This window comes from Limanda limanda, chromosome 18 (assembly GCF_963576545.1).
Source record: "Limanda limanda chromosome 18, fLimLim1.1, whole genome shotgun sequence".
NCBI classification, from domain to species: Eukaryota; Metazoa; Chordata; class Actinopteri; order Pleuronectiformes; family Pleuronectidae; genus Limanda; species Limanda limanda.
In genome coordinates, this window is record NC_083653.1 from 8931640 (window position 1) to 8946178 (window position 14539).

General features: G+C 41.4%; 2 protein-coding genes and 1 non-coding gene across 5 annotated transcripts in view; all 3 read left to right on the plus strand.

The window, feature by feature from the left end:
• Positions 1-3034: 3034 nt before the first annotated feature.
• Positions 3035-3937, plus strand: LOC133024875 (syntaxin-11-like). The gene has a single exon (XM_061092038.1). It carries the CDS (start codon positions 3035-3037, stop codon positions 3935-3937), a length of 903 nt encoding a protein of 300 aa, XP_060948021.1.
• Positions 3938-5664: 1727 nt separating this feature from the next.
• Positions 5665-5747, plus strand: trnal-uaa (transfer RNA leucine (anticodon UAA)). Its single transcript has one exon. It is a non-coding gene; the product is annotated as a tRNA-Leu (tRNA).
• A 3237-nt stretch (positions 5748-8984) lies between these two features.
• Positions 8985-14539, plus strand: part of utrn (utrophin) — a 170204-nt gene continuing 164649 nt past the window's right edge. For all 3 annotated transcript variants that reach the window (XM_061091915.1, XM_061091917.1, XM_061091916.1), the window contains exons 1-2: positions 8985-9435; positions 11646-11810. In XM_061091915.1, coding sequence (XP_060947898.1) covers positions 11738-11810 — 73 coding nt within the window. In that variant the 5' untranslated portion in view covers positions 8985-9435; positions 11646-11737. The remainder of the gene's footprint in view (positions 9436-11645; positions 11811-14539) is intronic.

Sequence of the window (14539 nt, forward strand, 5' to 3'; positions counted from 1 at the left end):
TATGAACATAACATAAACTTTTCACTGAGGAAATGTTGTCTAGGAATTAAATTGAGTAGAATGAAGTTGAACAGAATGATTGCACAAGGATTTAAGTTATTTGTCCATTAGTATGGGGAGTTATTAAAATAAGACGGATCCATGTAGACTTAGATTAAAACCTCATTCAGATATTTAGTCAAACCAGGGGCACTGCCAAACTTTACATTTCTTGACCTCTAACAATTATGATAACATCTATAATCCCTGGCATAGAATAGAATAGAAACCCATTGTTGTCATTGTAAAAGATAAAACAGAACAACAATACAAGTGGTGCTACTTCTAAAAAACAGTGCAAAAGTATAAAAAACAAGTTTTAAAATTTGGAAATAACTATAAATACACATCCAATAAATGAGGCTAATAAATACTTTCAAATAGTTGATTTTATGTCATCAGTCTACAAACACAACATTGAATGGTACACATGTCTAGTTGCTCAATTCCTTTGACTTTCTGGCTGAGATTCTTTTGTTCTGGACGCATTACTTCAGGGGAATGACGTGTCACTTCCTCAAACCAGGCTCTTACTTCCTGCAAAAAAAATAAACCGAGAAAAGGAAAAGAATGCATGCCCACAGAGCGGTGTTGCAGTGGGAAGGCCCATGTTTGTCACCTGTGAAGGGGCGTCACTCACACATGCTGAACACACACACACACACACAGCAGACAGCCCTTCATCAGAGTTCAGAGATGCTTCCCTGAGCAGCTTGGACCAAACTAACCAGTGTGAGAAACACTGAAGGGATATCGTGTTCTGATATATTGTTGGAGCCAACAGAAGAAAGAAAAGAGGGAAATCCTAATGAAATCAAACATTGTATTTAATGCCTGTAAGGTTTGGGACGGGTATCTCAAATCAAAATGAATTCCCCGGTGAATGGTGTTTAAAACAATTTTTCTTTTTTTTATTGCCTATCACCTGCTTCTTCATCAAAGGGAATCAATGCTCATTCAGTTTTTGGAACATTATTATATCTACGTTTTCATGTCGCCTGTGATTTTAAGTCCAATCATCAATCAGTCATGAGTCAATTCTTTTCTAATGTCTTTGACCAAAGACATTCAAAGAGACATCAAGCTGAAAGAAAATGTTTTAGAAATTGAACAAATGTAGTTGTTCTTGATTTAGATGATGTTTTTCTTCATTGCTATAGATTTAAACTATAAAATTCATGGGTGGCCACTCTGGAGTTTATCTAGATATCACACTGTGTTGTAATCTGCTACTTTTCACTGCCCTTTAATGACTTGATATATAATATCTTATATTTGTCTCTATCTCATCGAGTCTTGTATTTAACATAAACAACTGTATTAAAATATAACTTGAGTGTTTGTTCTTGTTGGAAACTACATCAACATATTAATATTTGATTTAAATGAGTTAAGATAAAACTTTATTGATCCCACGCTGGGAAAATTCACTTGTTACAGCAGCAGACAGTCAGAATGAGGTTGACCAGAGAATAAAAAAAGGTAAAAATACAGAATATGAACATAACATAAACTTTTCACTGAGGAAATGTTGTCTAGGAATTAAATTGAGTAGAATGAAGTTGAACAGAATGATTGCACAAGGATTTAAGTTATTTGTCCATTAGTATGGGGAGTTATTAAAATAAGACGGATCCATGTAGACTTAGATTAAAACCTCATTCAGATATTTAGTCAAACCAGGGGCACTGCCAAACTTTACATTTCTTGACCTCTAACAATTATGATAACATCTATAATCCCTGGCATAGAATAGAATAGAAACCCATTGTTGTCATTGTAAAAGATAAAACAGAACAACAATACAAGTGGTGCTACTTCTAAAAAACAGTGCAAAAGTATAAAAAACAAGTTTTAAAATTTGGAAATAACTATAAATACACATCCAATAAATGAGGCTAATAAATACTTTCAAATAGTTGATTTTATGTCATCAGTCTACAAACACAACATTGAATGGTACACATGTCTAGTTGCTCAATTCCTTTGACTTTCTGGCTGAGATTCTTTTGTTCTGGACGCATTACTTCAGGGGAATGACGTGTCACTTCCTCAAACCAGGCTCTTACTTCCTGCAAAAAAAATAAACCGAGAAAAGGAAAAGAATGCATGCCCACAGAGCGGTGTTGCAGTGGGAAGGCCCATGTTTGTCACCTGTGAAGGGGCGTCACTCACACATGCTGAACACACACACACACACACAGCAGACAGCCCTTCATCAGAGTTCAGAGATGCTTCCCTGAGCAGCTTGGACCAAACTAACCAGTGTGAGAAACACTGAAGGGATATCGTGTTCTGATATATTGTTGGAGCCAGTCAGTACAGGTAAGACACTTTAGTATGAGAGCCGATTGATATTTAATTGATTTTGGTGCAGCAGAGGCACCTGGAGACAAGTGGATAATTTATTTGCGATAGACAGCTTGGAAAGTATAGAACTTATTCAACCACAGTCCAGAAGAAATTCACAAGTGAAGTGAATTGGTTCATCATGTGTTGTGATAGGTTTAAAAAATAGTAACATGAACATTCAGAAATATTGTATATGAGGAAATGGATTTTTTCTGAGCCTTAAGGAGAGGGCCTGTTTTTTAAAAATGAGGTTGACAAAAAGAATCCACTGAGAACAACTTGGATAAATAACATACATTGCGTTTATATTCTGTCATAAGTTCAGTTTTAAAAGATGTGTCTTTCAGTGTCTTCCTTGTTCCTGGTTGAAATGTCGACATGCCGCTGAGCCGAGACTGCATTGTTTTCTACCAAAGAAAGAAAAGCTGCAGGTTAAACTGGCCAGCTATTGTGTTTATCAGTGGTTATGCAACAGCAACTTGCACATACAAGCAGCCAGTTGGCTGTATATTTAATCCCTGTAACCAAAAAGTTTAATTTCAACATGTTTTAAAAAATGTATCTGACACTATTTTCATCCATCAAACCCAAAACCTGACTAGAAATAACCAACATTTGGTCGTATGCTGCTCTTTCAGGCAGAATGCGGGACATGCTGGAGAGGCTGAGGACCGTCCACGAGGAGCAGGAGGACTGTGAGCCTGAGTTTTATGGACCTGAGTACGACGTGGACAGGTTGACTCTATCTCAACAGGCGGTGGTTTTTGAGAACTCCTCAGCTATTGACAACATCCTGAAGGAGGCTCACTCCATCCGCAAGGAGATCTCCCTCCTCCACTCAGAGGTCAAGCATCTGAGCTCAATCAACGAGCGATTTGGCACCTCTGTACGACGCCTTACCCTAATCAAAAAAGACTCAGTTTCTATTGCCAGGGGAATCCAGCAACATGGGGAGGCCCTGTACATCCGCCTGCAGGCTCTGGGTAAGGAGAGCTGCCGGGTGGAGGAGAAAGAAGGTCACAACTCTGCTGTCTGCCGCATCGCTCGAGCTCAGTACGACACGCTGACCAGAGCCTTCCATGCTGCCATTAGTGACTACGCTCAGGCCGAGGAGATGCAGAGGAGCGCGTGTCGGGGGAGGATCAAGAGGCAGGCCTCCATCATTGGGACTGAAATATCTGATGAGCAGCTGGATGATCTAGTGGACAAAGGCGGAGAGGGGTGGGCCGAGCTGTCCCAGAGTTTGCAGACACCCGGTGGTCGCTCGAGCCGATGGGCGATGTGTAAGATCCAAGGCAGACACAAGGAGCTGGTGGAGCTGGAGGCCAGGCTGAAGGAGGTCCACGAGCTGTTCCTGACCATGGCCGTGCTGGTGGAGGAGCAGGGATCCATGATCAACAACATTGAGACCAATGTGTGCGGTACCGAGGAATACGTTGAAAAATTCAACGTTAACATCAAGAAGGCCCTAAAGTACAAGAGGAAAAATCCTTTTCACCACTTCTGTCCCTGTCTACCCTGCTGGAGACACAACCAAACATCATAGGGCATATTTTGACTTGATGCAATTGTATGGATGTTTTTGAAACTGAACTAAATGTTTTCTTCTATAAGAAGTTTTGTCCTGCAGATTTTTGTTTTATGTAATATGCTTTTAACATGGTGAATCCTTCCCTGATGTGAGTGGCTTTAAACTATACAAGGTTTTAAGTTACAAGTATTAGTTTAATGGTGAATGTGTCCATGAGAGAGGTTGACAATTGGAAAGGATGTAAGTTGAAACAATAAATATTTTAAGCAGTTCACTGACCCGTGAAATAAAGTATGTTGTTGTGAATTAAAAGCAGTTTGTCCATTTGAGTTAATTGTGTCATGCGGGAAAGAGGTTCACGTGTTCCTCGGAAATTCAGATTAACTGGAGTCATGAGGACAGTCGGAAGAATTATTGGAGAGAATTGATAAGTTTCTGTTAGAGATGTGACTTTAAAGGACTGTAGTAAATGATCAAAGTCACAAACTTTGATAAACAATGAAAGAAATAATGCCTCACAACAGGAGACGGGGAAATCTGTTATGAGTTGGCTCCTCCAGATTCCAGAGTCAGACAAACTGTTAGAACTTTAGACTGGAGAAGACGCGTTACAGGAGCCATTGACATAATCTAAACTGTTTCCATAGTGTAAAATAAGAACTCGAAAAAGTAGAGCTGTTATCGAAAGGGTACGTCAGACTTGATCCTAAAAGAATTTGCTTGACCAAGGAACAATTTTCAAAATGTAATATAATAATAGTACACTTTATTATATAGATATATTGATTAACCTTTCAAAATACATTTAAAAGCTATAATACAAAATTGAAGGCAAACAAAATTGAAAACACTTCAAAAGCAAACAATTAGAAACCAAAGCAATTTGTGAAATGATTTCACAGATGTTTGGCTTTGTTTAAAGCGATAGACCTACTGTTCAACAAGGACTGATTTAAGTGTGGACGTTACTGAATCAGCAATTGTGCATAAATGTTGGATATATAAGATCCATCTCTGATCAGTCCCAGGATGAAGAGTAATTCATCTGCAGTTATGAATATTAAAAAATGTTATTAGGGATTAAATGCCTGATTTCATTGTCTCTTGTGTTCATATACACACATGGTGATGGTCTTATAGCCAATGTCCTTTTCAGGTTTGTCTCTTTAAAATCACCCAAAGTTTCCATGGACTTTTATTTGCTAATTTCTTTCACATAACTCTGAGCTGCTACAGATGTCCCTCTCGTTGTTGTTGTTGTTTCCTCTTTGCTTCCTGCCTGCTTCAGTCTGTGTGGCAGAATATAACCAGACGCTCAACCACGTGTGGATGAATCACAGTTTGTCTGCCCCAAAGTTGTGCTACGAGTTAGCCTGTGCTAACGCTACTAGCTGCTGCTTCAAGCTAGCTTAAGACTGTCTTTCCAGCTGCGTACTACTAACGATGGACACAACATGGATACTTGCAGGCTAACAGGGCCGACATTTTTGTTTTGGTCGGGTATGACGTCACTGTGAAGGTGGTTTTACGTGAAGCTGTGTCGTTAGCACATGCTAGCCTGTAGCTACCAACACTGCGCTAGCATCACCGTCATGAGGCATAACTGATAACAGCCCGGTCCAACGAGCTCGATCCTCTACGATGCGCAGCAGCTCCATCACAGAAAACTCAAAATAAAGAGAGCTATTCATGTTTTGATGGTTAGGATATGATGCGGGGATGCGACGGGAAGCGCTGTACTAACCAGGATGGCCGAGTGGTTAAGGCGTTGGACTTAAGATCCAATGGACGTATGTCCGCGTGGGTTCGAACCCCACTCCTGGTAGTCTTTTGTCAAAGTTCACACTGTGGAATATAAATGGTGTTGGAGTATAAAGTATTAGTATATATAGTACAAATATAGTGTTTCCAGCCATATTACGGTATTAAGCTGTAGTAAGTATCACAGTATTCTCTATAGTACAGAAGTAAGAAGAATAGTTAGTATAACATCTTGATAAGATTTATTTCTCTTAGATAGGATCTGTGATCATAGAAGGGTTTTCTTTTTCTATTGTGATTCATTAGTTAAAAACGCTTCAAGTAAATAAACGTCCTCCTTATAGTTCTGTTTTTATTCAAATGCAACGTTTATGAAATAATATATAACAAGACATTTAGATTTTATAACTGAGGCTTCTCAACTGATCCAACCATCCTGTGCATATCTGTGAACCTTCATGTTTGCAGGGTTCATACAAACATGCACATTCCTGCACAGTTTGTCACCTTGGTTTTACACCTGCATCCTCAAACTTTACACTTGCACTCCTCTAAGGTGTATGTATTTTTCAGTATTGTATTGACAATATTGTTTCTTTTCCCCTGTTAATCAGGTTTTATTTAGTAGTTGTGTCACTACTCTTGTTGAGGGATAGCAGAGGATGTTGCACCTTGTTAAGCCCATAGACTGTATAAATGCTCATCTCCTGCTCGATCATGATTTCAGTTCCTAATAATATCCATAATATCATGATATCTATACATTTGGCTTATATGGTGGATGTGAAGAAGCCAGAAGCCTGTGGGAATACGACAGTAAAACTTTATTTTTATTTTAAATGTACGCTTATCTGTGGTTTAATGTTTTTGTTTGTTTACTAAAAGATCTGTAAACAAATTTGGTGTCTCATTTAGGAGTGATTGCACCCTTTGGACAGAGGAGGGCGCTGTAAGCTATCCTTAGGAGTCTCCGGGCTGGAGTCCAACACGAACCCACATCCTCTCATCCCTTCAATTTCACTGCAAGGACGCTGCCATGGACTCATTGATACCTGGTCATCTGCATCCGCCGCAGAAAAGGCTGCCCAGAAAATATGTGCAGCTCTTCTAAAAATAGTTTAGCAGAAGTTTGCAGCACTTAGATGTAAGAAGTGTAGATGGGAAGTCTTTGAAACTCTGTTTACCTGTTTAAATTCCATTTAGATATGTTTTTGGTTCACAGATACAATGAATGTAAACATATACCAGCCTTGCACCAGTTTTGTGACAAATATATTTAGTGCATATGGATGCAAAAAAGAAATATTCCATTTTCTTTCATGCAAATCTTTGTAAATATGCCAGTGAACTTATGGTTTTGAGTTCCCACTTGTCTGTTTGCTCCCTCTGCAACAACCTCCAAACAAAGCTCCTGTCACCTGATAGGTGTCAGATGGCTTAAAGAGAGCGCTGGCTACTGAAACTGAGCTTCTTCTTCGAGTTGTGCGAGGAAGCGTCCACAAAAGAGCACTGACAACTGAGAAGAGGGAGGGAGAAGGATGAGGGCTCACAATGGAAGATCAACATCTCTGCATCCCCAAAGCCTCATGAGACCCTCCCCAGTGGGCCTTCATCTTTTATTCCCTCCCCTCAGGTCCTGGAAGAGTTTCTTTTTGCTTTTCAGGCCAAAACAGCGCACGGTGTGATAAAATGAAACCTGAGACAAAAGCCGGTGGAAGGGTTTTTATGATCATGACAACTGCTGTATTTATTATTATGGTTATTTTTATGACCCGAGCACTGAGGCCCTATTGAAATTGTAAGGATTATTATTATTATTATTCAGGCAAATGAATTGGCTGAATTGGGTTTACATGCTAAAAAAATGTCTCTGTTTTACATTCTATACCCATGTATAGGCTCCTATAAATAATATTTTAGAATTATAATCAATAATCTCAAACACTTTTGAGATATTTTTTATATATTATTCTAATATCATTATTAATACAGTTTATCTGTATCTTATATTTATCGACAAAACTGACTAGATGTTTATGATCGGTCCATAAAATTATAAAATACTTTTTAATAATAGATGGAATTGTGCATCAACTAAAACAAAAACAAAACAAAAACATTTGATTGAGCCACTGCGTCCACACAAACCCTGTTTACATGCTAATGCATCAATTAAATAATAAATATAAATTCCCAAAACACTAAAATCTAAAAATCTAAGTTGAAGCAGAAAATAAATACAATCGAAAATAGACCCTCAGACTAATCAAGATAAAAACAATGCAGATTAAAAAAGGTGCAAGCGGGTATTGATAAATATGAGTATAAATATGATTGCACATGTAAAGAGACTATATTGAACATTTTTGCTGCTTTAACATCAATTTGCAAAACTTTTACTTGAGTAATAAGAGTCTTGAGATGTTTTTTTACACAGAGGCCTTGAAACTCCACAGCCAAAACTTTTCCTTCATTCCACATTTCCCATATGTTACAATAAAATACTTGTTTTAGTGTGACTGGTGAATTCCAGGTCCCTCAAAGTGGAAAAGTCTCTACATCCCTCTCGTCCTGATTAAAGCAGAAGTTCTATTTCCAAAGTGAAAGTTTCTTTTTAAAGTTTTGTGGGGTTTTTCCTGTGGGAATCACTGGTGTGGTTGCTGTTACGTCACGTGACGCCCACCGCGCCATGTTTCCATGTCCGCGTCAGGAAAACTTTTAAAGATCAAGTCCAGCGTCAAGCCACCGATGGGGAGCCAGGCGCTTCCGGTCAAAACCTACACAATAAAACACACCAATTCGAAGTTTATGAAATAACTGAACTAAGGAAAACCCCATTTTTAGAGAAGAGTGGTTATTACAGTTAATATTGAAAACGTTTTTTTTGCACGTATTTAAAGTATGAAAGTCACTTAAATCCTTATATAATGAAAAAAACTAAAACAATGGGCTGGAAGGGTGTCATTGCAAGAAGCCTGGATTACTACTTTAATCAAAAATTTAAAAACATTACATATTCTTCTTAATAATAATAACAACACCAATAATATAAATAATAAGAACAACAATAATAAGAACGATAATAATAAGAACAACAACAATAATAATGACAATAATTATAATAATGACAATACTATTACTACTACTACTACCACTACTACTACTAATAATACAATATCATAAAATGCACAATTATTGAAAAAGACAACAGGTGAGACCTCTTTCCCCTTCCCGGTGATCTTTCGATGCTTTTACCCTGAAGGACCCGTTGAAAGCTCCTCATCTAACCCGAGCTAAGCCGTGCTAGCTTGTGGCTGGTGCGGGCAGCGGGGCAGAGAGGCTGAAGCGAAGCAACAGGAACAAAGTTGCGGGACCTTGAGTTCACATTCCCCGCGGTGTCGAGCCGGGAGACGTGAGACCCATCGCTCGGTGTCCAGGAGGTAGACGGACCCCACCTCACCCCTGGAGCTACGGTGGTCAGTGCGGTTCAGGCTTCGTCTCTTCTTCTTCTTTCTGGGCACATTGTTGGAGACTGGATGCGCTCGAAGCTCCAGCTCGACCCAGTGCACTCAGCCAGTTCCCAGTAAAGAACACCAGGAGTGGGTGGGAGCTCTGGGAAAATGCCTTAAACCCACCCGGTCGATGCACTTTGTGATGTGTGAACTTTTGGCCTCGCTTGTGTAGCCCCCCCACCACGTTCTGGACTTTGTTGTGAGGCGAGCACGTCTCCTGACTCCTGGGTGACAGCAGAGGTGAGTGTGTGTCCGTGTGTGTGTGGATCAGGAGTTAAGTGTTAAATAACTGTGGAGTCTGGATGTTTTTTGTGTTAAAAGTAAAAAAAAAAAAAACATGCAAGAAAACAGTTGTTATGCTTAATCCAGATTGGTGCATGCAGATGTGGGTTTATACTACAAACTGGATTGGACATAAATTGGTGAAAAGTTCTGCAGTCATACATCGAGATGAAATATTAACCAGGACAAAGCCACAAGAGGTGTACTATTTAAAAGTGTGTGTGTGTGTGTGTGTGTGTGTGTGTGTGTGTGTGTGTGTGTGTGTGTGTGTGTGTGTGTGTGTGTGTGTGTGTGTGTGTGTGTGTGTGTGTGTGTGTGTGTGTGTGTGCGTGCGTGCGTGCTGTCATAATCTCGTCACTGACACTATTGTTCAACCTTCAAATCCACCCAAACCAGTAGATTACACTGGTTCTTGCACATGTGCTGCAGAGAACCACACAGTTTTCACACACTGTCTCCCCCCCCCCCTAGTTGTTCAGTTGTTTTGCCTTGGTTGTCAAAACCAGTCCCGTCCTCCCAGCGAGAGGAACTGAAATTGGAAGGACAGCAGCCACAGAGAGGAGGCTGCCTACAGTTATTTTAGGTTCTTGCATCAACCCCCCCCCCCCACACCCTTCCCCTAAAAGAGAAACCCCAGTGTTTGATAAAACTGCACGTGAACTCCTTTCATGGTCAATCTCTGTATCTGGCGAGGGAACAATGGTGGAGTTTTTTTAAAAAATCACTGAATTAAAAACCGAGCACACACACGTGACCGTCAAGTAAGAAGAAAGGTTTCAAGACCTGGAAGTAATCTGTGAAGCTGCTGCATTTATTCAGTCAACTTGGGGTTTGACAGATAGGGTTAGGGTTAACCCTCTTTCTTTTGGGGGGGGGGGGGGTTAACTGAAAGTTGAGCACACACACACAACAACGTCCTGCCTGGATGTGAAATGCACCAGTGGCATTTGCAAATATTAGCTCACACACACAGTCCAGTGTCCACGGATCTGACAAGATCGTGTTTCGCCAAAAGCTGGGAGACGAAATGATAATCTACTTAAAATAGTTTGAAGCAGTGTGTGTGTGTGTGTGTGTGTGTGTGTGTGTGTGTGTGTGTGTGTGTGTGTGTGTGTGTGTGTGTGTGTGTGTGTGTGTGTGTGTGTGTGTGTGTGTGTGTGTGTGTGTGTGTGTGTGTGTGTGTGTTCACTGATATCGTGTTACACTGTGGAAAAAACACTGCAAGGAAAATTGTTGTAATTCCAGCTTGAAATGCTGCAGAATTAGAGGAGAGAGTCGGATTTGGAGCGAGTGTGATGGTTCGTGAGGACGACCTTCAGCACGATGCAGCATCCATCCCATCTGCTCTCAGAGCCAAACCCCAGCTGACACTGGACCAGGAGGTCGTCAGCCAACAAACAGAGACAAACAACCATTCACACCAATTTTCGATCGACGAGAGAAAACCTGGAGAAACTTGCAAACTTCACACAGGAAACCTGGATCTGAACTAAGGACCTTCTGGTTTTGAGGCATTAACCATCCCCCTCATAATCTCACTATCTGGATCAGAGCCAAACTTTGGAGATATCTTTCTTAGTCCATCTTTCCCCCAAGATTTGAGGAAATCTGTAGTTTTTGTGTTATCCTGCTGACAACTCAACCACCCAACAAGCAGACAAATGGACGTGGGGGGGGGGGAAACAGAACCTCCTTGGTGGCCGACCACACAACAACACCTCCTCTACTTTGTGGGCGTTTCAAACTCTTGATATTATTGACTTTTTTGATCTTGAGCTTTTACAAACCCCTACAGCATAACTGCCGGGTATTACTCCGTCAATTACTGTGAAGGAGTCGTTTTACACATCAGTCGATTTCCAGAGTGTGAAATCAACTTGTTTCCTTCCTGAGCAGCTCCGAGTGGACACCAAGGTGCAAGTCTCAAACAGCTGTTTGTGTGTTTTAACGACCGACCGGTGTTCCTCGTGAAGTGCCATATCTTCCTGTGTGTGTGTGTTTGAGTGCTTTGTGTGTGTGTGTGTGTGTGTGTGTGGGTCATCTAACTTTCCTGGCCTGCTCATGAGAGTTACGGCCACATTAAAGCAGAGATGGGGCCTAAAAGTTTTGTTGCTGGTCAACTGATGGATGTGATTGAGTTTGACTCTGACTTTCTTTCTCACACACAGGTACAGACCGAGGGTTTGTCACACGGCCTGTCAAGAGGTCGGACCCCTGTATCACAATTTCGAGTGATTGTGCATTGGATTAATCGGCAACCATGGCAACACACGGAGATGCTGCGGAGGGAGGGACCAATGAAGAGTTCAACGACATCATCAAATGGAGATCTGGTATGTTTTCGTTTTGTTTTGGGTAATTCTGCGTATTGCTGCAGTTGTTTTCTTGTGTGATTGCTTATTGGTTAATGTTTAATGCACCATATGTGAATCCAGCTGTTTGACAGAATGTCTCTTAACTGCGCAGACACAAGTGTTTGTTGCACATGCACGTGCAGTCACCGAAAGGAAACACTGACACAGCCAGAAATCTTGTTGTGCATAGTTAACCTCAGTTCCCATGGCGGCGAGGGAACAAGGCACTGAGGCAAGAGCGGGCGACAGTAGGCGTGAAGGGAACAGGAGGTCGGTTCCCTGTAACACCTTCGCTCCGAGAAAGAGAAAGTAACCGGAAGGGGAACCAATGGCAGCAGAGAAAAGGAGAAGGCAAGAATGCAGGGCTGGGTCTGGAGAGCCGCACCCTCTGATCCCTTTCTCTGCGGATCATTCCATTCCATTCCATAGGTTCATCTGTTGTACTAGACGCCACCCTCAGCGACAGAGACAGACACACAAACAGGTTGTTGTTCTGGCTGCCTGGAGGAGTGTTTTGGTTCAGAGAGCTGCGAGGTCCTTTCAGGTCAACATGCGTCTGAGGCTGTGTGTCCAGCTCGGCAACAAGATGGAATCTATTGGCTTGCTTTTGTGCGATTTTAAAAAAGATAAAAGAAAAGATAAACTTAATAAAGTTGGTCTTTACTTTAAACAAACTGCCAACAAATTAAAAAACGGGGTTAAATGCTTACAAGCACTAATCTTTTTAACTTACAAGAGGTTTAATACTTTTTTACTTTATGATTATCAAATTAATGTATAATTACTGCTGCATCACGCTGGTGGAGTAGTAGCATTTAAAAATATGACTTTGGTAGATTATGTGTTAAGTTTATAGTATTGAATAATGACGAGTAGTGATGATTTTCTTTTTGAGTTACTGAATAATAACACCAATTCAGGTATCATACACAAAAGTGGCAACATATTCTCTGATCAGACATGTTCACAACAACACAAACTTTGCTAGATAATATATAAATTCTGCTGCTGAGATCACACGTGTTTGTTCACCTGGCGTCGACCTGTTCTCTTTTAAAGTTGACATCTTAATCTGCATCTTCTACACGTAAAGGAACGTCTTTTTTATCATGAGATGTCTGGACTCTTTAGTTTTTATCAGTTTTGCGTTGTTAGAAACGTCGTCAAAGTATATCCACTTGCTCGCTGTGAATCCTCCAGAGGCTGCTTTCTCACATGAGCTCACAGGATGATTTTCATTGTCTATACTTGGGGGCTGGCAGGAGAAACTGACGCGGACATTTACATTTTTTACATATCACCTATACAGACTTCTGTGCATGTCTGAAAGCAGCTCTTGTGTATTAGATTTAACAAAATAAGCATGTGGTGATATCACCCTTGAACAGAAAACAAGTCTCATGCCTTGTATGGAAACTGAATTTAAATGCAACTCATGTAACCTCATTGGTTTGTTAGTGTGGACTGTTCAGCTGTTTTCTAGGTGGTCCCTAGTTCCCAACCTGCCTCATGCTGTTGCCCCATCCCCCCTGTCAACCCCACATCGGTTTTTCCCCTCTGGCTCCGTCTGCGTATCGTAACGTGTCAAGCGCAGCAGAATTTAATATATAGAGAAAAGTGTAGATTTATTCCTCCTGTCTGGTCCGGGTGCCAGCTCTCCCCGTGCACCCGCCCAGCCTCAGAGCCCTGGCACACGTTGTGCCAGGAATTCCACCGTGCAGATGGAGTTTGTAATTTACAATGCTTGTCTCCCGACCACAATGCTTTTCTTACAAAGATTTCGGGTTTCCCTAGCAACCCCCCTTTTAAAGTAATGTTTTTCTTTTATGGCGAAGAAGGGGAAAATTTAGCACGTAGCTTGGCTGCACAGTAAAACAAGCCTCAAAATACAGCAGAGCACGGTGGAGTTGAGGCAACCTTGCAGACCGTGGCCCGGAGTGCTCCTTATCTTCACTGTGTGGAATGAATGTTTGTGGTATGTGAGTATTTGGTCTGCTTACAGAAATATGGCTGGAGTTAGGTGTTCTCCTGGGTAACGTAGAACGTGTGTGAGCCCCATGAGAGCAGGTTGAACCGGGCGAAACACCTGTAAACCCCGTAATGAAAACAGTCTGTCGCCCACATGGAGCTGACACACGGACAGCTAGAAGTGATTGACAAGCAGGTGCTGATGATATGTGCGAGTGGGGGGGCAGGCGGAAGGGTGTTTTCACAGCTGAGACGACCCTTGTGAAAAAAAAAGCAGAGTGTGACCTCCATGCTGGCCGGCACAGGGACACAGGGACATGTCTGAAAGGTTGACGACTTTATTCCCGACAGTGGAGTGTGTCCTCACTCTGTTCTGTTGTCATTACTGATTGACACAAAGGTATCGACTGTTACAGATCGTTTCACATTTTGTTATTTTGCAGCTGTGGATGACTTATTCCAGCTGGTGTGTGTGTGTCTGTGAGTGTGTGTGTGTGTGTGTCTGTGTTCCATTTGTACACCAAGCACTAACTACTGAGATCATCGAGGCAGGGGTGTGACCGTGTGTTGACGTTCTTATGATGGAGGTCAGCACTCAAGTCAGTCTCTCCCTGTTGCAGACCTATATATGTGTCCCTTGTGGGGCGTGGGGGGGGGAGCGGCTCATGTTTTCCATGCTGTTTTGCAAGTTTCCACAGCGGACGAGAAAGAGGGAGAAAAACGTTGAGTAGAGGACGAGT